The sequence below is a fragment of the Ceratotherium simum genome, chromosome 36 (genome assembly GCF_057802395.1).
Source record: "Ceratotherium simum simum isolate JZ-2026a chromosome 36, ASM5780239v1, whole genome shotgun sequence".
Lineage (NCBI taxonomy): Eukaryota > Metazoa > Chordata > Mammalia > Perissodactyla > Rhinocerotidae > Ceratotherium > Ceratotherium simum.
This window is the reverse complement of record NC_141935.1, coordinates 28,033,410-28,057,504: the sequence shown is the minus strand read 5'-3', so window position 1 is coordinate 28,057,504 and position 24,095 is coordinate 28,033,410. Positions and strand designations below refer to the sequence as shown.

Sequence of the window (24,095 nt, the reverse complement as noted above, 5' to 3'; positions counted from 1 at the left end):
CAAAAGTGGATTTTATGGTAATTTTTTTTTCAGTTATTTAGTCATCAGTAGAATAAAAAAAAACACAAATAACCTGGCTGATTACTGTCTTAGAGGTCCTTTAAAACTCCTTTTCATTTAACGAATGAAGATACTAGTCCCAAAGCACTTAAATGGCTTACCAAAAGATACACAGCTGGCTTGCGATTGGTGGAGAGGTCAGAAATAAAAGGGAGAGCTGTCTCAGGAGATTCCTACCCCATCGCATGGCCTGTGCCACCAGCCTCACAAAGCTGCACAGGTCTCCACCTCTTATTGTAGCCACCTGTTTTTCCTTATCTTATGTCAGCTTCTTAGAATAATTCTGCTGTATACTGTGGGTGACTCAAATTGATAACATCTATTTTATCCAGAAGAATTCCTGAAAATGCTTTTTAATGCAATGTTCTGAATATAAAATTCACTCTCACAGTTGACAATTAAAAATGGGTACACCGCTATACTGCGGAAATCCTCCATGCCAGTCAGCCACCCAATTCACCTCCCCATGGTCAACCTGTGTTATTAGATTCTTGTGTAGATTTGCAAATATATTTTATGTATATGCAAGGAAATACACTTTATATATATATATATAAACTTTTTTGTTAGCAGTTTTTGCTGTGACAATAAATAACTCCAAAATGTCAATGGCTTATAGCAAGGAAGTTTTGCTCATAGGTCTATGGGTCCACTGTGGCTTGTCTGAGTTTGAGCCAGGTCTGCTCCATGTGTACTTCATTCTAGCCCCCAAGCTGAGGGATAGCAGCTATTTGGGCTTGCTCTCCTTCTGACAGATGGCAGGAGCTCCAGAGAGTCTAGCGAACACATGTGATACCTCTAAATCATTTGCTTGCAAATGCCCTCTTTCATTCCTATCCATATGCCATTGGTTAAAGCAAGTCACATGTCCCAGCCCAGAATCAACAGGGTGGGGACGCATAGTCTTCCCACAGGGTGGTAGGCGGAGTGAATATATAACGATTAATAATGCTGATTATTAACCTAGTATGGGCTTACATACATACATATTTTTAGTTAATAGATCTAGGAGAGATTTGCATATCAGTACATAAACAGTTTTTCCCCCATTTTTTTAATACCTATACAGTATTCCATTTTATGGGCATCCATAATTTAATTAAGCAGTTCTCTATTGAGGGACTTTTTGATTATTTCCATCATTTTGCTATTACAAACATTACTGCAATGAGTAATCTCATAGACACATCATTTTGCATATGTGCAAGTTCTGTCGGTAAGATAAATTCCTTGAAGTTGAATTATTGGGTCCAAAGACAGATATTTAATTTGATAAATATTGTAAATTTCCCTCATAGAGATTGTATCCAGATACATCCCCACCAGCAATATGTGGAGAGAAAATCTGTTTCACCACATTTTTACCATCTCACTGTGTTACCAAGCTTTTGAATCTTTTTCAATCTGGTGGAAAATAACAACTCAGTGGTTTTGTTGTTTTTGTGTTTTGTTCTAATAACAGCTATATTGGGATATAATTCACTTACCGTAAAATTCATCCTTTTACGGTATACAATTCAGGGGGTTTCAGTATATTCACAGAGTTGTGCAAACATCTCTACAATGTAATTTTAGACCATTTTCATCATCCCAAAAAGAAACCCTGTACCCATCCATATCAGTCATTCCCTATTCCCCCTACCCCTAGGCCTTGGCAGTCACTAAACTACTTTTTGTCTCTATGGATTTGCCTATTCTGGACATTTCATATAAATGGAATCAGATAATATATGCCCTCTTGTGACTAGGTTTTTGCACTTAGCATACTGCTTTCAAGGTTCATCCAAAAAACCTTGTTGTAGCATATATCAGTACCTCATTCCATTTTATTACTGAATAATTTTCTATTATATGGATATACCACATTTTGCTTATCCATTGATCAGTTGATGGAAATTTGGGTTGTTTTTACTTTGTCACCACTATGAACAATGCTGCTATGTAAATTTGTATACAAGTTTTTTTTTTTTTTTTTGTGAGGAAGATTAGCCCTAAGCTAACATCCAGGCCTATCGTCCTCTTTTTGCTGAGGAAGACTGGCCCTGAGCTAACATCTGTGCCCATCTTCCTGCACTTTATATGGGACACCACTACAGCATGGCTTGACAAGTGGTGCATTGGTGCGCGCCTGGGATCCGAACCTGGGCCGCCAGCAGCAGAGCATGTGCACTTAACCGCTACACCATGGGGCTGGCCCCTGTATACAAGTTTTTTATGGACATATGCTTTCATTTTTCTTGGGTAAATATCTAGGTGTGGAATTTCTGAGTCATACGGTAATTCTATGTTTAAGAATTCAAAGAACTGCCAAACTGTTTTCCAAAATGGAAACACAATTTTACAATCCCTCAACAATATATGAAGGTTCTCATTTCTCCACGTCTTCACCAGCACTTGTTATTATCTGACTTTTTTATTTCAGGCATCCTAGTGGATGTGAAGTTGTATCTCATTGTGGTTTTGATTTGCATTTCCCTAATGCTAATGATGTTGAGCATCTTTCCATGTGCTTATTGGCCACTGGTGTATCTTTTTTGGCAAAAATCTTTTGCCCACTTTTTAATCGGGTTATTTTTTTTATCGTTAAACTGTAAGAATTGTTTATATATCCTGGATCGCAGACACATAATATCAAAATATTTTCTTCCATTCTGTGGATTATCCTGTCACTTTCTTGATGGTGTCCTTTGGAGCACAAAAGTTTTTATATTCATGAAGCCTAATATATCTTTTATTTTTTGTGCTTTTGCAGTCATATCTGAAATTGTTCCCTAACCCAAGGTCATGAAGATTTACTCTTATATTTTTTCTTAGAGTTTTAGAGTTCTTATGTTTAAGTCTATGATCCATTTGAGTTACTTTTTGCAAATGGTGTGAGTAGAGATCCAACTTCATTCTTCTGTGTGTGGGTTCTGGTTGTCCCAGCACCATTTGTTGAAGAAGCTAGTCTTTCCCCACTGAATGGTCTTGGCATCCTTGTTAAAAAGCAATTGGCCATAGATGTACCGGTTTTATTTCGGACTCTCGAAATAAAACTATCTATCCCAATGCTAGTGACACACTGTCTTAATTTCCATAGCTTTGTAGTAATTTTGAGATAGAGAAATGTGAGTCCTACAACTTTGTTATCCTTTTTCAAGATTGTTTTGAATATTCTGGGCCCCTTGAATTTCAATATGAATTTTAGCATCAGCTTATGAATTTCCCCAAAAAGGTGGATGAGATTTTGATAGAGATTGCATTGACTCCATCATCATTGTAGTTTTAGCTTGCATTTATCTCATGAATTAGGAGGGCATATTTTTCACATTCTTCAGTCCATTTGTATTTCTTTTTCTGAACTGAGAGCTCATATCTTTGACTCTTTCCTTGCTGGGTATTAGTTTCAGTTCTGTTCTTTTAACACTCAAATTACGTTTGAAAACAAGACATGGGCATGTTTCATATCTACACTGGAATATAGACTCATATATACTCTTCTCCACGCTCCCCTCAAAGAGATTAGGTGAACTGGTATTGTGGTATAGGATACTTCTGATTAAAACAACTAGACTCATCTTTAAATTAACAAGAAAAAACCTGTTCTTTTTTCCCTGTCCTCAGAAAACAAAATGTTATTTATTATAATATTCATGGATAGAAAAATGTTCCAAAATAACTTTCATCAAAGCAGCCAGACAGGTCATCCTTGGAAGAAAGTCATTCCACAAGGCACATCAATTTATTCTTCACGTGTATTTTTCTATCAGTTTCTTTTTCTTCAGGTGCTTTATTTCCCTGTTCTCCATGCAGATAATTTGTATAATTCTTGCCCTCTCTCTGTTTTGAAGGAATCTTCCCTTAGTTTTGGGTATGTTACTTGTCTCTTTCCCTTTCCTTACCTGGTATGGACTAACAATTATTTATGCCTCTCTTGTGTTTTCCAGTTTTCTAACTACAATTTATAGGTCTTAAAATTAGCCCAGTCATGCTCCCTGGAAGAAAAAGGCTTAGGTATATAACTACATCTTGGTTAGAGAAACAGATAGCTCCCAGATGTGTCAGGATCAGATAATCAAGTGTTACCGTGAGGCACACAATGATGGAGGAGAGAGAACATCACCCTCCACACTGATCCAGGTCAGTGGTCGGCAGTTTTGCTGTTCTCTCCGCTATGCTAGAAACAAGAGTATAAATACAGGTCTTTGAGAGCTTTTGTTTCAAATAGAAAGACCTCTTGTTCTATTCCCCCAGAGTGCTGAAAGGGTGCATTTTCATACACCCCAAACCAGCTCTCAATGCCAATGGGCGTTAATCAATTCTAGATCACTAAAGGGCTCTGTAGATTACTAAACGGCTCTGACCCTCTTTAATAACATATTAGAGAAATGAATAAGGCAGTGGCATTATAATGTAATTAAATTCAGCTCCTGAGCAAGGTAAGAGGACCGTGCATTTTAAGCAAGTTTTCTCTAAGAGCCCGCTGATGTCTCCCTTCAAATCTGTTCCTGGGAGCAGCTCATGGTCTCCATCTGTCCACTCTCTCTCACCTCTCTTTTGCAAATTGTCCTGTATGGTATCCTATCATTCTTTTTGGTGACAGACACAGCTTTTCTAAATACTGACCCAGCGGCCCCTGGAGACGTGGCATAGAAAGAAAAATAAGAGGGGGCCAGCCTGGTGGTAGAGCAGTTAAGTTCTCGGGCTCTGCTTCGGTGAAGGTTCACCAATTTGGATCCTGGGCACTGACCTACACACAGCTCATCAAGCCAGACTGAGGCGGCATCCCACATAGAGCAGCTAGAAGGATGTACAACTATGATATACAACAATCTACTGGGGCTTTGGGGAGAAAAAGGGAAAAAAAGAGGATTGGCAACAGATGTTAGCTCGGGGCCAATCTTCCTAAAAAAAAAAACCAAAAACAAAAAACAAAAAACATACTGATGGCAATCCTTTAAAAAACAAGAAAAGAATATGTTACAGAGTTTGAATGTGATTAAGCTAGTCTTTCCACCGATGAATGATATGAATAGGATTCTGCTTGTATTTATTTAACATCTTTCTCCTAAGAAGGTCAAAGAACTTTGTAAGTGTGGCTGTGAATCATCTTTGCATCACTTGGAAGTGGTACCAGATTCCGAAGACTTTTCACGGCACGAGTATTAGCAGAAAGCATTGATATTTGCCGTGTCTGGTTAACCTTGTTCTGCAGGCCTTTTCAAGTTAGTCATTTCAAAAGACAAGATTTTCTTCAGGTATGGCTGAAGCTATTTTACCAAGAAATTGAGGCAAGAAAGGGACTAACCTCTATCTAGGTCCTCCTCTGTGCCAGACGCCATGCTGAATGACCACAAGGTTGTCACATTTGATCCCATGGCAGTCTTATGACGTAGGTTTTATTTTCTCCACCTATTTTGGGTGAGGAAACTGAGGATTCTAACACACGTGGAAGAGGGTTCTGCATCCTGGTCTAACTCCAAAGCCTGAACTTCTTCTGTCTGACTCACTGCCCCTCCCACGTGGAGGCTGCCTGAGGGACCTGCGCTCAGGGTACAAAGGAAGTGGACTCAGGTTTCCCCGGTCTAAGAGACGCTAGGTCCCTCCTGCTCCACATAATCCCATGTCTGTTATATTCCAAAGTGTGTGCTTCTCTATAAGGTTTTAGAAAATGTTTTTGAATGCCTTTACCTTTTCTAGGACAGGGACTGTTTCTCACCCTCCTAGCCAAGTTCGCTAAAAATGGGCCTTTTGTCATAAGAGGCTAAACATGACAGAAGCCCTCCTCACAACTCAGCTTTTTCAAGGATGGTTTATGGAGAGCATTTCTGGGCCATGTCACTCTTCATAAATAGATTGAAGACGAGACTGTTCTCTTGTGGACAGGCTGTGCTTTCTGCTGCTATGGACGCATGGCCAGAAAATGGGAGGGAGAGGAAGATGGAAGTAGCTTAGACCAAAATAGAAAACATAAAAGAGCTAAGTGTGCCTGGAAATTGATGGCCATATCATGTCAGGTCCATTCACGGTGCTAAGGTTGAACCATCAGAGCTGGCAGAGCTGGAAGGAAGCAAAAAGATCATTCAGTCTAATCCAGCCATTTTTCAGATGGAAAAATGGAACCCTGTGGAGATAAAGCGATTTGCCCAAAGTTATACAATTCAAGTCTCCTAACTCCTAGTCCGACACCCTTTCCATGACACCACAATTAAGTTAAGGCTGTGAAATAATAGGCAGCTTACATTTTTTCTATATTCAATCTGATATATGAGGCATTTTATATACACTACATTTGATTTAATAACTTGAACTTCACTTGAGTAAGAAATAAACCTTTCTTATTTCAAGCCACTGAGATTTTGGGGTTTGTCTGTTATCGCAGTGTAGCCTGTCTGTCCTGAATAATGTATTCCTCTATTGAGATGATCATATATTTTTTTTCTCATTTAATGTATTTATTGGTATGTTACATTAAAAGATTTTCTGATATTGAGTGATCCTTGCATTCTTGAGATAGCCCCTAAATTATGATGTAGATATATAGACATGATGTATTTGATATATACTTCATTTAATAAGCGATTATGTTATCTATTTTTCGACTCTAGAATCACGAGTGAGATTGGTCCATCGTGTGCTTTCCTTGTCTTGTCTGTGTCCAGTTTTGATATTAGGTTACACTAGATTCATACATAAACTGACTTTTCCTCTCTTTCTAGCCCCTGAAACAGCTTTTATAAGATAGAGATGATCATTCTTTATGTTTAGAGCACAGGAGAATGTAGTATAAGATGAACTTGGAGAAGTGATGAGGGGCCAGATGATTCAATGTCTTATAGGCCACAGTAAGAAGTTTGGACTTTATTTTAAGGGAATTGGGAAGTTATTGAAAGATTTAAGCTGCTAAACATCATCATATTAAATAAATTAAATATTATAAATTAAAATATATAACTCTGCCTGTTATCTGGAGAATATATTAAGGTGGTTAAGAATGGAAGCAGAAAGATTAGTTAGTAGGCTACTTAAGTAGTCTGGGCAGGAGATGATGGTGGCTGGCTAGGAGGTGGCAGACGAGGTGAGAGAATTGAATTAGCTTAATATTATATTTATTTTGATATATATTGTTAATAGATTGTATAAAGGAATGAGGAAAAGGGAGGGATTATAGCTTACTCCAATGATTCCTAGATTTTTGCTTGTATAATGGGGAAAAGAATGTCCTACTTACTCATATGGGGAATTCTGGGAAAAGAATAATTTGGGATATAGGTTGGGAAACTAGGAGTTCTGTCTTGGACCTGTTTAAATAGAAATGGCTATTAAGTGTCCCAGTGAAGATGAAAATTAAACATTGGAAATGTGAGTTTGGAACTCTGGGGGACAAATCAGGACTGGCTATATATATTGGGGTGTCATCAACATAGCAATGGTGTTTAAAGCCATTGGACTGGATGAGATCACCAGAGGACAGAGAGAGTATCTGGGGCAGGCCACGAAGAGCTGGGAAGAGGAATCCTGGGGCCTCTCTAGGGTTCTCATTTTGAGTCTGGGTGATTCTCCATCTGCATGGGCTGTGGCACTCACTCAGAAACTTGTCAGACACAGTGTAGGTGCCTAATGAATAAAGGATTGAATGATTCAGAAAAAATACTGTTATTTCTGGCATAGATGCTTGGGAATCCACAGGAGTTCTTGTGGGTGGCTTCTGGGCCTCCCTCTATCTTCAGGGGCTCAGTGGGAAACACTGGGTCCTCTCTCCAGGATCTCCTGGCATATGTGTTCTGCTTTCGGTCAGGGTAGAATTGTGTCAGCCGGGTTTGGAGGTCCATCGTATGCTTCTCTGGAATGGGGAATTGGGTATTTCGATGGTTGAATTGAATCCGGCACATATTGCATATGGGACCCAGGAGGGAGGGAGAGCCTTAAGCCAGGATCAGTCTGAAGGCCTGGAATGTCACTTCCCTCACCCAGGGCAGGGGCTGCTCTTCAGTCACAGAATTCTTTCTGCTGATTCCTCAAGTGTTTTCATCTCTTTCTCAACACAGAGAGCTCAAGGCATCTGAACAGAAACAAAAGTTTATTTGCCAGTCAAGGAATAGATGGATGCTGGATTTAAGAGCTATGGTGTTTGGGCAGCTCATTGACATGTATTTAGCCGCCCAAAAGGACCAAATGAGATGGCCCCAGTGCCCTGCTCTGATGCTCAGGGTGGGGTGTTGGCTCTTAATGGCCATGGGCTATACTGAGAAACTTGAAAAAAACCTTGTTTTCCAAATATCTAGTTAATGGGTTCTATTAGTCAAAGGTAAGTAACATTGATTTCCATACCTTGAAAAATTACATCTGGAATAACCCATGATACGAAAAAAAATAATTATTTCTAAGGCTCTAATATTTAAGGAGAATTATAAAACATCACCCTGTGTCAGGTAGACAGAAAGCATCAGAGAAGGTGGTTAAAGTACCATAAGAGAAAAACCTACACAGCACAGACAGGAATTTCATTCATCTCTTTACTCTAGATTGCTTTACAGTCTTTAAATTTCAGGTTATTCCCTTATAATATTCACAGTTGTGGACATAGCTCACTAATTTGGGGTCAAGTTCCTAAATATTTTCTATAAATTACAGCAGTGTATTAAGTAATTTAAGTAAACCTTTCGGTTTCTTCATCTTTTTTTCCCCTTTTGCTATTTCTTCTTCTTCAAAGCAAGTTAGGTCTGCAGAACTTCAGTAGAGCTAATGCTTGGTTAGTTGGAAGAACTAGGAAATACTTATAAGTAGAGGTGAGGGAGAAACAAAGTAAAGGAGAGTCAGAGAATTACAAGTGAGGTCTTGACATGGGCTGAGCAGGTGCCCTTTTATCCCACACGTGATAAAATTAGCATCTTCTGCGGAACTACAAGCTGCTGATTGGCAGATTCATTTAAGACAACTGTGCGGTAAAGACCAATCCCGTGATATAGATAACAAATTTTTCCGGGGTGCAGCTTCTCTCATAGGCACACTTCACCAACAACCACCTCACCCTCTTTCTATCCACCCAATGTGCAAAGCTGACTACGTCCCCTCTCCTGCATGAGGTCTTCCCAGGCACCACCAAAGCCCAACATGTACTCAATGAGATAGCTAATCATTGGTATCACTCATCTGTCATTTTTAATATTTCACATCAATCTTGTCTTAATTTAGATTAAAATCATTTGATGTCCTCATAGGAAAATGGTAGGCTTCAGTTTTCAAATCACTTCCTCCTATGCCATTTTGTAGTCAGACCATGTGGATTAGAAGTAACTTCTATGGTCACCTGGACCAGCATACTCAATGTAACAACAATCTCTTTAACAACGTTTGAGACTGGGGTCATTCACCATGCCCTCAGACACCTCCAGGGATATGCGACTCACCTCCTCATGAAGCCCTAATTGTTAGAAAGTATCTCCTTGTATTGAAATGAAATCTATCTGCCTAGAACGTCTACCTATTAAATTTAAATTTGTCCTCTGGGGCTTGAAAGATTATGTTTGATTCTTTTTCCACATGAGAATCCTTTAATGTTTTGAGATAACTAGCACAAATCACCCAAGACTTTTTTTTCATGGACAAAATATCTCTATTTCTCCCAGTCATTGGAGTGGCTTTGAGCACCTTCACCATCCTTAACTGCTTTCTTCCGGAATCATTTAGTCCCTCCTTCAGAGAATACCTATTGTCCTCAGGCTAAGTGCCTGGTGCTATCCTAGGCACTGGGTGTACAATAGGGTGCAATGAGTAGTGAAAACAGGACAAAATCTCTGGGCTCATGGATCTTAAATCGCAGAGATGGAGGCAGAGCATAAAAGAAGGATTGACTCTGGAGGTCTATGTCCTTGGTATGTGGCTTCCAGAACATTCTAGATGTTTCTGCACAGAGCAGTGTTGTGATGGACCTGGTTTCTAACACCTCCGTTCATTTGGTCTGTACTTCTCCATCACTATATTTCTATCAATGTGGTTTGAGCTTACATTATCTTTTTTTTTTTTGGCAGAGTTGTGCTCTTTTTGAACAATATTGAGTTTATTTTCAACTACAAACAAAAGAAATCAAGTTTCTTTTTTCATTTGAACTGCTGCTCAGTCATATCTTGTGCATCCTGTACGTAGTGTTAATGCAACTCTCTCCCATCTAGGTATGAGGCTTAACATTTATTCTTGCTGAATTTCATCTTACTTTGTTTAGTCCATCTTTTCAGCCTGTCTTGATCTCCTTGGGTCCCACTGCCACTATTCAGTGCATTGCTATGCCTCATATCTTTGTGCCATTTATAAATTTGATAAGTGGACTATTTACGTCATTACTTGAGTCACTGTGCAAAAGCCCAGTAAGAAGAGGGAAGTTCTAAGGTCAGAACTTTGAGTCTTCCCCGTGAAGTCCTTTTTTCTGGTGCATCCTGGTCAATTAATCGGTGCTCTTTGTGCCAACCTTATTCAGCCTGTTATAAATCCAATGACCTGTTCTTCAAGCTCCCACTTTACCGTCAGGTTTACAAAGCTATCACAAAAGAAACTGTCAAATGCCTTGCTGCAAAATACATTGTCTTTATATAGCCCTCCTTTGCCGGTCTAGAGACATACTTACAGAGGAAATGAGGCTAGTCTGCATGACGTGTGATTGTTGCACCCTCATTGGCTTTTTGTGACCACCTCTTTTCTCTTTAAGTGTTCAAAACTCATCCACTTTCTGATTGCTTAAAGCCCAATCTTCCCAGCATGGGCTGTAGGTTCTTCACAATCTGGCCCCAAGATACACACCAGCTTCATCTCCATCCAAGTCACTCCCTCTCTTAACCAGCCATACTAATTTTTTTGCTGTTCATCAAACATTTGTCTTTACTGATACTTCTGTCATTCAGCACATGTTATTCCACCCACCGGAAATGCTCCTGTGCTATTCCTCTTCTTTGCCCACCTGGAAGATTCCTGATCAATTTTAAAGACCTTGATAAAACGTCCTTGACTCTCTGTGCTCTTCTTACACTACGTATGCACGTGCACTGAACACGACGCACTAGAGTGATTTACCCGTCTGTCTCTTCTTCTGGACTCTGTCTTGGGAAGTTTCTATTTATCATCAGAGACTAGTATGATGCATGGTATGTTGTAAGAACTTAATAAACATTTGCTGAATTCTATCACAGAACTTTCCTATGGATAGGCTCTGGGTACCAATCCAGTTTGTGCATGCATCTTCTCTCTTATTTCACACAAATTGGCTCTATGTTGCTATCTTCTTTTCTCTGCCATGCTTTAAAAGTTCCTGAGAGTTTCATTTCCAAATTCTCTCTGCCAATGGCTGGAACTGCTCTGACTCTGGAGAGAAACTCTGAAACAATCGAGTGCCCTTTTATTATTTCTTCCCTTATCTTGAGTCTCAGTTGCCCCTTACCAACTGGGTTTAAGTCCTGGCTCTAACTCTGCTGAGCTATGTGACCTTGAGAAAGTATGTTCACTTCATTGAAGCCCAGTTTCTTCATTCCTTATTTGGGGGTTATCCCTTCCATTTTTATTATTTTATTATTCTATTCATGTCTTTTATCATTTCCAATTTGAAGAATTTTCCTGGCTAAGAACTTGGAAACCAAATAGCGGATGAGTTGCTCCGTGTTTTCCCGCCTTCTGGAATCAGGACCCATTGATCCGCATCAGCAGCTGGAGCTCTGCTCCCGTGCACCCGGACGCCAGTCCTGCTGAGAGCTCGAGATACGGCCTGTTCTTGCCACGCACAGCCCTCCCGCAAGGGCACTACCTTTTATCTCTCGTCATGCCATTCTGATCCTCTCACCTGGCTTTTGCTACATTTTAGACACGATACACTGCCTGTTGGGTGGACTGTTTTCAATTACGGAAGCTACGGACGCCCCTGGTGTCCACCCAGCAGACGTGACGCTCTATTTCTAGGCCATGGCTTCTCTTGATACTGTGAATATGACTGCTACCAGACTGTCTTTCCAAATACTTCATCTGCCTTGGAATAAAAGGATTTTCACAGCAGAGCAATACAAAGCAGGTAACATGAGTTTTCTTTTATAGTTAAGGAAACTGAGGCTTGGAACCCTCAAGTCACTCGCCCAATGTTACTTAGATTTTAAGCGCTGGAGTCAGGGCTAAAATTCAGATGTTCTGATGCCCTCTCTTGACCTGCAAAATGGCAGGGACACAGTCTCAAGACTTTCTTTATTCCTTCCCAGACATTATGCAGCTTCTCACTCATAATATGTGCTCAACTAATTCGCCAATTAAATGAAAAGTGTATAACATTTAAAAATTGTGTCATTTTGGAAGTAATCAAAAGCAGAATTTAAACATTTCAACAGGAAGGAGAGAGGAAGAAACTCCTGATAAGGACAAATTTTAGTTTTTACTTATTTTTCTTTGCCAGCCCTCTGACATTGGTCTGGGAGTTCTAATTAGGAAAATGGCCATAACATGGACAAAAGGATGGTAAAAGTGGGGAATAATTCATTAACGGGGGTATTGTGCTATAAATAATTTAAGGTTGACTACAAAGAAGAAGGTATTTCTTAAAAACCTGTCATTTGGTGTAAGATTTCTTAAACCACTTTGCCATTTTCACCCTGCTTATATCAATCTCAAATCAATTATCCCATAAAACGCCAATGAAGTATGGTGAACAGTATAATCCCTTTAATGTGTTCTCGCCTTTGTACTTGCCCCTGTGTCACAATTCTTTTGCACAATAAAAGCCTCAAATTAATAAAGTTCTTTCTCCTAGCAATTCAGAATGCTTTCTCCACATTACCATTTAATTAATTCTCAAAGCATGCCTCTGTGAAGTGGGCGTGTGATGGGAAAAGGAATTGTTCTTCCTCTTCATGACACATAGGAAACAGGTTTGAAGAGCAGATCTTTTCCATTCATGGTGGAACTTGATAATAATTCAGTTTCATTCAATTGTTGACTGGGTTTTTCTAGTCCATCCAGTCTTTCACATAGAGTCACATTCATGGATTTATTCATTGAATAAGTCAGCAAATAATTATTGGGTGCCAACTGTGTGTCAGATCCTGTTCTAGACCTTGGGGATAGAGCAGTGAACGGGACAGGGAAAATCACTGACCTTGTAGAACTTCAATTCTTCTTGGGGGAGACAGACAACAAACAGAGTCAATAAGTAATTGTACAGTATGTTAGGAGGTGATAAATGCTCTGAAAAGCCGAATAAGTCAGTGTAAGAAGAAAGGGGAGTGCTGGGGGGGTACATAATTTTAAGTAAGGTAGAGAGAGTAGGCTTCACTGCGAGGGTGCCACTTGAGTGAAAAACTGAAGAAAGAAAGGGAGGAATATCTGAGGGAAGAGGATTCAAAGCAGAACAGCCAGTGCAAATATACTGGGGTGGGCAGCCCACCTGGAGGGTTTAAAGAATCAAAACAGGCAGTGTAGCTAGAACAGAGTGAGAAGGGAGAGTAGCCCAAATTGATTCGAAGAGGTAACATGGTGTCAGATCAAATGGTGCCAGAATGAGGTCATTGGGATAGGCCCAAATGGTGTCCTTACACAAAGGGGAAATTTGGACACAGAGAAACACAGAAGATGATGGGAAGAAACAAAGGAACTATCTACAAGCCAAGGAGAGAGGCCTGGAACAGCTCCTTCCTTCCGAGCCCTCAGAAGGAACCAACCCTGCCTACACCTTGATTTTGGACTCCTAGCCTCCAGAACTGTGAGAAAATAAATTTCTATTGTTTCAGCCACTCAGTTTGTGATACTTTGTTATAAACGTCAGCAAACTAATACAACAACTTCCAATATTTCAAAAGTATAAATCAAAGTCTATTTTTCCAAGATAAGACTGAAGCTAAAAACAAAACAACAGCAAGAAAAACCTTAAATATCATTATTCGAGGTGGAATGATATTTCTTTGGTGAAGTAACAGGGCTTCTACCTGCTACTCAGAATCCTATCTGACATGGAAAATAGCTGCATTATTACATTTTACAATTTAATTTGTTTGACAAAAATATCATAAAATATAGGGTCCATAAGGAAAATGATAAAAAGTGATTTCAAATGATGATAGCTGAGGGTCACATATTTACATGGTCTGGGAAAGAAAGAAACAGAAAAACATCCTACAATATCCATGTTGTTTTGCTGCTTATAACACAAAGGGCCATTATGTAGGTGGAAGGTACAAAAGTGAACATATTAAAATCTTATGTTCTAAGATCCAGATGGATTTTGCAGATGACCTAGTTTAATTGCCTCAGTTTATATATGAAAAGCGTGAGTCCCAGAAATGTTAAGGTGATGCACAGAATTTTGTTTCCAATATACAATAACACAAATTATGAGTTGTCTAATGAGGCTTTAAACAACAACCAGAAATAGTGAAAGATGCTCTTCCTTGAAACTTCCTCCTGGAGATCTGCCTGGCAGCAATAACTATCTATAAGCCATCTTGGGTCATAACTGCCCAGAGAGAAAGGTGTGAGTTAGGTGTGTGGAGGAATGACAGGTGGGATGAGAGAGGATAGAATGGGAGGCATCTTGGTGAGAGACCTCTGGAATTTTTTTAAATTTGTAGTGTTGTTACCAGGCATATTTGCACATTTAAGACTTTGGAGTCACACAGAGGCGTGTTTGAATCCAGGCTCCGAGAGCTAGAATGTATGTGATCGTGGTCAAGTTTCCTAACTTGAACATTGGTTTCGTTACACAACTTGTAAATTTTGTCAGGAATGGTGAGATTATTTTTAATGTGTTTAGAGGTAGCAGGAATCCAATAAATGGTGGTCTTATTACTAGTAATATTTCTAATGGGTTTTGGAATTTCTTGCCTTTGTGCTTGACTAGAAACCTTTTCCTTCATCAACTCTGCAATAGAGATGTACTTGAAGAGTCGTTGAGGAGCCCAGCTTGAGTGTCAACCCCTTCCCTTCAGTCAGCTCACACACTTTCTATCACTCAGTTCTGCATTTTCATGCAGTTTTTGGTTTCAAGCTTTGATCTCCTGAACTTGGATTTTTTGAGGAATAGCGAAAAGCACCAGGAAGACTTGGATTTGATCTCTGCCGGCCACTTTATTACGGAAGTAGAACCACTATGAGCACCACTACAGGAACAAGAGCTCACACAATGGTCCGGGAAGCTGGGGAAGTTATTTTCCAGAAGGGAGAATTGAAAGGTCTGAGAAAAGTCACTACCAGACGCCCTGAGGCCCTTGTGTGGGTGAGCAAGTAGAAGCTTACAAGGGATTCTGGGAAGGCAGGCACAGCTAGGCGCCGGAGGGGACCACGGCGGGGAGCTGGTAGAAAGGCAAGGGTAAGCTGAGGTCTTTGCATGGCCACTGCCTCTTTAGGTCCACATTCAGGCTCTTGTGATGAGTGTGGGGTACTGTTGCTCAGCAGGGCTGGGAATTTGCAAGACGATCTAGACGAGAAGTTGGGGAGAGCAATGATATGCTAGAACCCTCCAGGACTCTGCGTGTGTCACCACATCAAACTACAAAGACCTTCAGAGGGGAGTAGGTGCTGTCCCATTCTGTTTTCCCAATCTTGCTCAAATTCTTCCTTTGGCCAACTCTACTCACACACACACAGGGACGGGGATCCAGGGAAATGTAGTTCCAGCTGATCATGTTGACACAGAACAATGTGCCGCAGCCACTTATTGGTTATGTGGGTTATATCAGGCAGTTTACTTAACCTTTTTGATCCCCTCCTTCCCTATTGATGTATCAACATAAAAGAGATAACAATTATTACTACTTCTGCAGAGTTTTCGTAAGAATTAAATAAGATAATAATGTAAACAATGTATTACTAAATATAAAAATTACTTTGGTGTTATTAGATATATCTGTTCATTTAGTTAATGCATCTACTGTGGGCAGAACAGTACTATGCCTGGGATACACAGCAGCGAGCTAAACAGCCAGTATCCCTGTTCTGGTAAGCTGAATCAGACACCAATGAGATGTTCAAGTAGAGATGTTAAAGAGGCAGTTGACAGACTGGATTTCAGGGGATGGGTCTAGGTTAAAGGTATACATGTGGGAGTTATTAGTATGTAGATAGCCTTTAAAGGTATGAGTCTGAATTAGCTCACGCAGGGAGTGCACATAAACTGAGAGCAGAAGAGGCCCAAAGATTGAGAGCTGAGGAATTCTAAACTTTAGGGGTGAAAAAGAGGAAAAAGCAATGAGGCTGAGAAACAGTAATCAGTAATGTAGAGGAGAAATAATAGTGGGGTCCTGATAGCCAAACGTAGAAAGTTTTTGAGGTGACAGGGATCAACTTTAACTTGTTTAGAAAAGTCAGTTCATATGATAATCGAGAACTGAGCATTGGTTTAGCAACACTGAGGTCATTGCCAGAGTGGAACAGGTGCAAGACAGAATGAGAGGAGAGGAGGTGTTTGATGTAAAAGGAAGCAGAAAAGCAGGACAGTAATAAGTGGAAAGTGTGTCAAGGGAAATTTTATATACATATATATCTATATATAGGTACTATATCTATATGATGGACGGATGGATGGGACCCCATGCAGTTGGGGTATATTTTATACCCCATGCATAAAGTACATAAAATTGACTCTATTCCATCTGTTAGTTTGCTTATTGAGAGGAATGATCCATCAGTGTTGAGTGTGGGTAGGGGCCCCTACAGGGACAGAACCATTATCTAGAGATGCAAAGGAGAAAGCTTGCTCCCTTTAGGCAGTTAAGAAGAAGATGGTCAAACTGAGTGAGCATGCCCAGTTATTCTTTCCAAATTTATTAGTCCAGTGTCAGCTTCCCAGGAGTAGACTGAGCAAACAGGAAGACAGAGGGGCTGAAGGGGAAGAGGTAGGTTTCAGCTAGAGCAAGAATGTTAAGGAAATAAAGAAAAAATTAAAAAACGCCAATTTTGCTGAAAAAGACCATAATTTCTAGAGCGCACAATGGAAAGATTTCGGGAACTGGGGAAGAGTGGGAGACTAGGTGTATGTAAAGTCGTTTGGGATAGTAATCTTTGCCCTGTAGCATTTAGAACTACTTGGTTGGATAAGTTGGATAAATATTTGTTCCTTGATCAAAACCTGACAGTGCCTGGGTGGGGCTGGGGAAATGCATTGGCCCACACCACCTCGTGTTGGCTGGAAGAGCTGTCCTGACCAGGAGAAGGTTCTACTCTGTTTAGACTCAGGGAGGTAAGAAGGGGCTGGCTTGTTTATCTTCTAGCTCTCTCTTCCCCACACCTGGCCCAGATGAGGAAGGAAAACTACTTGAGGTATTGATAGCTTCCCAGCTCTGCTCCCCCAAGCCAGAGACACAAGTTTCTTTACTATAATTGGGGCAAAAGTGATTTATCCCCTTCATGTCGTTCTAATCCTTACAGAAGAATTAGTGACACCAACCTGAAGAATAATTCTGGGGGATCAGCACCCCAGGCCGTCTTTGAAAATTGCTAGAGGATGAGGGTGGTGGGTGAGAGGAAAGTTCCTCTGAGCACCTTCTGTCAAAGGGAGAAACCAGGCATTGGGGACGGTCCTTCAATTTCACAGGTGACAAGATTTTCTCCTCGAGTTGGCGGCCTCCAAATTGTTTCCCATTTCTCCAACTTAGGAGGAAGCTGTGAAAGTCGCAGGCAAATGGGCTGAATGACTCATTTGGTCCCGGCCATTTCCTTCACTCCTAGGATCTCTGGTTGTTCTTCAGGCATAACAATAATCACCTGCTTCCCTGGTACTGTCAGCGGAGTCCTCAGGCACGTGCCAGCTGCACGGGGCTCCATCCATGCACCCACCCACCCACCCACCCCTCCATCCATCCCTCCACTCATCCATCCATCGCCCTTCCTGCCTTCCCGGCTTACACTTGGCATTAAGCTGGGATCTCCAGGCCTTCCCCGGCGCGTACACCCGGGAGGCGGGCGGGCGGGGTGTGCGAGAGCGCGGGCTGGCCGCGCCGGGGCAGGGCTGTCGCCTCCCCAGGGGCGAGAGGGTGGGGAGGCCGGGGAGGCCCGGGCAGTGTGGCCGCGCCGAGCCGAGCCCATCCGAGCCGGCACCTTTGGATGCCCGGGCCCCACGTGACCGTCCTCTCCTCCCTCCTCCCTCCTCCCTGCTCCCAGTCGCGCGCACGGGCCGGGCGCCTGGGCTCCCGCGCGCGCTCGGCCGGTCCCAGCGCCCGGGAGGGGACGCGGGGGAGGGAGCGCGCGCGAGCGGCGGGCCGCCGGAGCCGCCCGTGCACGGCGGCGGCGAGGGTGGCGGTCGCCCGAGCGGCGGGAGCCGGGGCGGCGCGGATTCCGCACCGCCGAGTGTGATGAAGCTGCCCTGCCTCGCTGCTCCGCTTGCCGCCAGCTGACACCGCCTGCACCCAGCCCGCCCGCCCGGGGAGACGCCGGGGGCCGTGACCTTGGCCGAGGAGGTAAGCAGGCGAGGTGGAAGGGCCGGAGGCGGCGCCAGCCCGAGCCCCCGGCCCCCGCCCCGCGCCCGCCCCGGGAGCCCCGCGCGCACGCCGCGGTCCACGGTGCTGAAAGTGCTGCCCGGCCCCGGGCGCAGCTCGCCTGCCATTTGCTGCTGCCGCGAGAGCCAAGCCAGGGGAGCTGGGGCTTGCTTGTTTTCTCCTCTTTGGCTGCTTGCTCCGAGGCTTCTGCAGTTAGGCTGCTACGCGTGGTGACCCAGCTAGTTGCCCGAGGGTTGACCTGGCACCCGTTCTCGTGGCCGGGACCTGTTCTGGTGCCTCCTTGCAAAGACTGGGCAGGATGACATCCTGACTTCCGAAGCGGAGTGGGGTGAGAGGAGAGGAGCCAGTGGCTGGCAGCGCAGGCAGGTGAAAGTAGGCGAAGCTACCCTGGCTGTGTGTGGGAGACCCCGAGGATAGAGAAGAGACACACGTGCTGGAGGAGGCGCCGGAGTGGGCCTCTCTGATGCGCCTGCATCGGGGGCAGCTAGACGGATACCTGGGGGAAAGTGTGCCGCCACAGGGAGCTGTCTTTCTGCCCTTCTGGGAACACATCATCAAGTAGAGATGCAGGTATTGGAGAGAGAACTCTGTAGTGTGGAAATGACAACCGTGCGGTTTTTAGGTGAGCATCAAACTCTTTTAAAAATGAGTGTCCAGAAAATCAAGTCGGTTAAAACCATAGCCAAATGACCATTTTAACTAAATATTGTCATTTCTTACAATTCCCTGGGGGCACAGTAAGTGTAAATTCAGCTGTTTTGTAAAAAAATCGATTCCAGTGCCACTTCAGCCAGCCAGCCCAGCCTGTAAGTGTGCTCCATATGGGGTGGGTGTGTGGATGGTGAAGAGAAATCCAGAGAGTCAACCCCTTCAGCACGACCCTTAGGAGCTCACTGAAGTCTCTAACCCTTTGCAGGGTAGACTGATCATTCCTGCATCTAGGAGCGGACGGAGTGGGGGGTGACATGGCCCAGGGGAATAATTATGGGCAGACCAGCAACGGCGTGGCAGATGAATCACCGAACATGCTGGTGTACAGAAAGGTAAGAATTTCTTCACTTTCTTGGAAAAAGGGCAACTTCTGGCTGCCTTGATGTTTTTTCCCCCAGATCAGAGTATATATCAACTCTGTGGCCTTGTGGATTTCCCGAATCACTGGTGACCGCACACTATACTTGAAGACCACCTGACGTTCTCAAGTGGGGTGTATGTATAGAGACACCACGTAGTCAGTGAGGCTGATCATACTCTGTCCTCACACTTTCTCTGCTGATTTTACGTAGATTAATCTTCAGGCAGCAGTAACAGCAAGTTTGGGCAGCCCACATATTTTGTTTGTGACACACATAATTTTATAGCATCTATAATAATTTTTAGAAGCGTTTTCTTATATTCCCCCTAAGCATTTAGGTTATAATGATTATATAACTATATACCATTTTAGAAATGAAAATAAACCGCTTCGTAGTTCTGCAGCAAGAATGGATGTGTCTGTGAATGTACGGGTGGTTTAATGATTTTACTCCCAACTAAACAATTCTAGTTTTTGTTTTTGTCTAAGCCTCAGTTATTTTTTACTTTTGTTATTTTTATGATTTTGCTCTTGGGTATTTATGTTCTAGTGCCATATGCTCATTAAATAAATGTTTATATTCCAGAGGATTTTTTTTTTTTTTTGCTACAAACCAATCTGACAGCTTTGTGCATTGTATGATAACGCTGTCAGCAACAAACTTCTAGACATTGAACCCTCATAATAAAGATGCATTTGAATGTTATGTGTGCTGCAGAGTGGTAGCTTAGGTGACTACGCTCTGGTTATAATCAATGATCTTACCACATTTAAGGAAGCAGTATTCTTTATTTAACTTCTGTACCAATAGTTTCTACTGCATTTTATGCTAGGATTATTTTTCTTTGGCTTATTATCTGTAGTGCGTATTGAGCAAAATTTCTTTAGTTCTCACTAGAAATAGTAAAAAGGAAATCATACCTTGAACCCAGGAAAATTGTTAAAGGTTTTGATTAGCGTCAGTTCAGTGAAGAGTCCAGGATGAGTTTGCATTTGTTCGTTCAGCTAGAGGACCAGAACCAGTTATGAATAAAGATGAAAAGCTATGTGCTACCTTGACCTGTACTAAATCAAAACTTTCCTTCTCTGTGGCCCAGGATCATTAAAAAGTGATGAATATGTCTATGAGGGAATATGGTTATTGCTTTAATGTGAAGATGCATGGATCTCCTGACTCAATGCCAGCTGTTTTTTTCTGTAGCCTTACAGACAGTGCTATATCATATACCTGTGAATGCAGTTTTACTGTCTGGGACAACACAGTATGATAGGAAGGAAAAATTGAAGAGTAGTTGCCTATTTTAGTCTTAAAGCATCCCAACTGGGTGAATGAGGAAAATAATCCACTTTAACCTAAATTATTACTATTGTATTCCTACATTGATTGAAATAACTGGATATTTGCCCATTCTATATAGAGTTGGTTTTGAGAATAACTATTTTGGGGGCAGTATGTGTTTTTAAATAAGGTATAATATTTTTTATTATTTGATATGACTCTGAATATCGTAATATGCAAGATGTGAGAATTGTAAATTCTATCTTATGGTGTATGCAATGTGGAGAGTTGTACTTTTGGATGTAAAATTACGGTAGTTAGCTATTTTTGTTAGGTCAAACACTGTATTCTCTGTTTCCCTAAAAGATGTTAAGGGCTGAACTGATTGAACACCTAACAATTATCTTGATTAGAAATCAACTTAATATAACATCAATCCGTGAGTCTCGTTTAGTCAATTATTATGAGAATAAATGAAAAATGAGGCGAGGAGTTTTAGAAATAGTTACTGGATAATTTAGTGTACCTGAGCTTCATATTGCTAATTTTGAATTTGCTCTGTAACTTATTGTATAGCATCAAATTACTATTAGTGCTACTTGTAAATTAACAGATTATGATGACTTCAAGAAGAGAATAAAATGCCTCACTCTTCTAAGCATTATTATTTTGTTGCTTAAGCTGAAACTGCTAGTGCCACTTATTCTGCTCTCCTTTTTTAGCTCTTTGTTTAGGGTTAATGACACTTTATTTCTGGAAAAGATTTCCCTGATAAGTTGCTATTGGAAAAAATAACTCAGTTCAGTAAATTTTACTCATAATGCTTAACTGTGGATTGCCTGTCTATCTTTTTATTTTCTAAGCATATATATTTTTGCTTTTGTTTGTGGTATAATTAATAAGGTATAAATAAATACCAGATAATTTATATAAAGAAGCACAGTGTCCTTGGTTATCATTTGCTAGTTACCAAGTCAAATGGTCCATGTCCGTGCAGACAGACAGTGTAACATCATGGATTTCATGTGACTATTTTACTTCTGTTCCTTGTATCTTATATGGGCTTTACATTTCATATCGTCCCAGTAGAGGCCAAATTTTAATGTGCAGAACAGCAAAGTAGTTGGAGAGGAGTATAGGTCAAATAGATGTACATATTAGGATATTTCAACTGCTTCACCTGCATAAAAGAATAAGCACGATGCTACAAATGCTTAGGAATCATGAAGTCAATCAAAGGTTTAGAAAAGAACTTCAGTCCTACAGTGCCTTGCTCAATAATGGCAGAGAGAATGGATAGAGAAATTGCTGTTTTATCAATTCTTGCCAATTTTCCACTTGTCCTTCACTGTTGAAACATCGTTCTTGAGAACGGGTTCTGAACTAGACATGTTGATGGTGTGGTCACCATCTCCCCTCCCCCACCAAGTTGCCTCTCTTTTACTGTGGGAATCTGATGACTTACACACACTGAAGTATGGATGTGCTGGGTCCGTTGTCTCTTGGTAGGCTGTGAATGATACCTGGGAACTTTCCTGTGAGGGATAGGAAGCAGTGAGTGGTTACCAAAGTGGAATACACAGAAGAGAGCTGGGATGTGTGAATTTCTTGTGTTTGTCAGATGTCTCTCTCCATAATGATTGTCCTCATGTGAATTATAGGAGTTCTTCCAAATAATGGGAAAATTTCAGGGTTCTTTTTTCCATGAGAATTCCATAGTGATATTATGGAAAAATGTACAATGAGTGAAACTATGATCCTCCAGGCAGAGTGAGTGCCCCCATAGTGAAGGCTACAGGTGTAGTAACACTGCCTCATCATCAGGGTTGGTACTTGCAAGTCAGGCATGGGTGTTTGTTTGCCAGTAGCTTCTTGGCTTAATATGAAGAATCTCTATAGGTTTAATTTGATGTCAGAGGTATGAACAAAATATTTGCCTTACCAAACTTTTGATTTATAATGCCACTTTTTTCATAAGCAAGTGATTAAGTTAGGGTGATAATGTCATTTTCTGTATTTGAGAACATCTTATTTCAAAGCTCATAAAATGTGAGGTTTGACCACTTTTATTCCTGGGGCCTTCTAGGCTCCCTTCAGACAGGCCATAACTAGAATGGAATTAGAAGTATTCAACTTCCTTCAGAAGAGGCCCACCTGGCTCCAATTTGCCTTGGATTTGGACTAGCTTCTTGAAACATTTGTAGAAGTGACAACTTAGAACTCAGTTTTGTTTCTGGTTGATGGGGCTCAAGCATTACTCCAGTTCTTGGTCTGCTTTGAGCAGAACCCTCATTCCTGTGGGCAGCACTTGCTGTAAAGAACGGCTGAGCTAGAACCCAGGGTACAGGGAGACACATTCCAAATTTGGTGTCTGGCCAGCACACTGCCCACTGGACAGCATACATCACTTTTTGTCCAGTAGCTGACATTTCTGCATTTGAAAAACAAAATATCTGGGGCACCTTGGGGCCAATATTTCAAATTGGCTGGAATGCTGGCTTCTCACTAGCAAAAATGCTCAAAATGACGAATAATTCCTGATATTTTTTTGTGTGTGTATGAGGAAGATCAGCCCTGAGCTAACATCCATGCCAATCCTCCTCTTTTTGCTGAGGAAGACTGGCCCTGAGCTAACATCTATTGACAATCCTCCTCCTTTTTTTTTTTTTCCTCTTTTTTTTGCTTTTTTTTTTTTTCCCCAAAGCCCCAGTAGATAGTTGTATGTCATAGTTGCACATCCTTCTAGTTGCTGTGTGTGGGATGCCGCCTCAGCATGGCCGGACAAGCGGTGCGTCGGTGTGCACCCAGATCCGAACCCGGGCCGCCAGTAGCGGAGCCCGCACACTTAACCGCTAAGCCACGGGGCCAGCCCCTTGATATTTTTGCAGCAACCGTTTATGCTCCAGCTGTCAGAAAAGAAAATGAAAATGTTTTCCTCATTTTCTATGTTGGTGGAATGAACATGTTTTTGGAAATAGCAAACCTGTGAAGTTCACCATGCCTCCCTGCCCCCTTCCCCTCACCCATTCTCTCTTCATCTTCCATCTAGTCACTCTCCTTCCATTTGTTTCTTTCTTTTTATTTTTTCTTTTCAAAACAGACCTAAGGGTAAAGATATAATTTTCCCTAGGATGCTGCTCGTTTTAGTTGTAGAAGAGAAAATGACGTCTTCTGTAGAAGAGAGCAGATGCCAGCCTTGTTTGAGTATCTGTCATGTATGGACATTCGGGTAGGTGCTTTTATTTATTTATTTTTT

The 24,095-nt window shown here is 41.6% G+C and overlaps 1 protein-coding gene across 3 annotated transcripts in view; it reads left to right on the top strand.

Annotated features, from left to right (window-relative positions):
* RGS7 (regulator of G protein signaling 7) overlaps positions 1-24,095 on the top strand; it is a 607,861-nt gene that overhangs the window by 73,644 nt on the left and 510,122 nt on the right. For 2 of the 3 annotated variants that reach the window (XM_087424463.1, XM_087424467.1), the window contains exon 2: positions 19,405-19,531. In XM_087424463.1, the coding sequence (XP_087280589.1) occupies positions 19,454-19,531 (78 nt within the window). In that variant the 5' untranslated portion in view covers positions 19,405-19,453. Of the gene's footprint in view, positions 1-18,332; positions 18,450-19,404; positions 19,532-24,095 lie in introns of those variants that run through there. The other variant, XM_087424464.1, reaches the window with a different exon arrangement.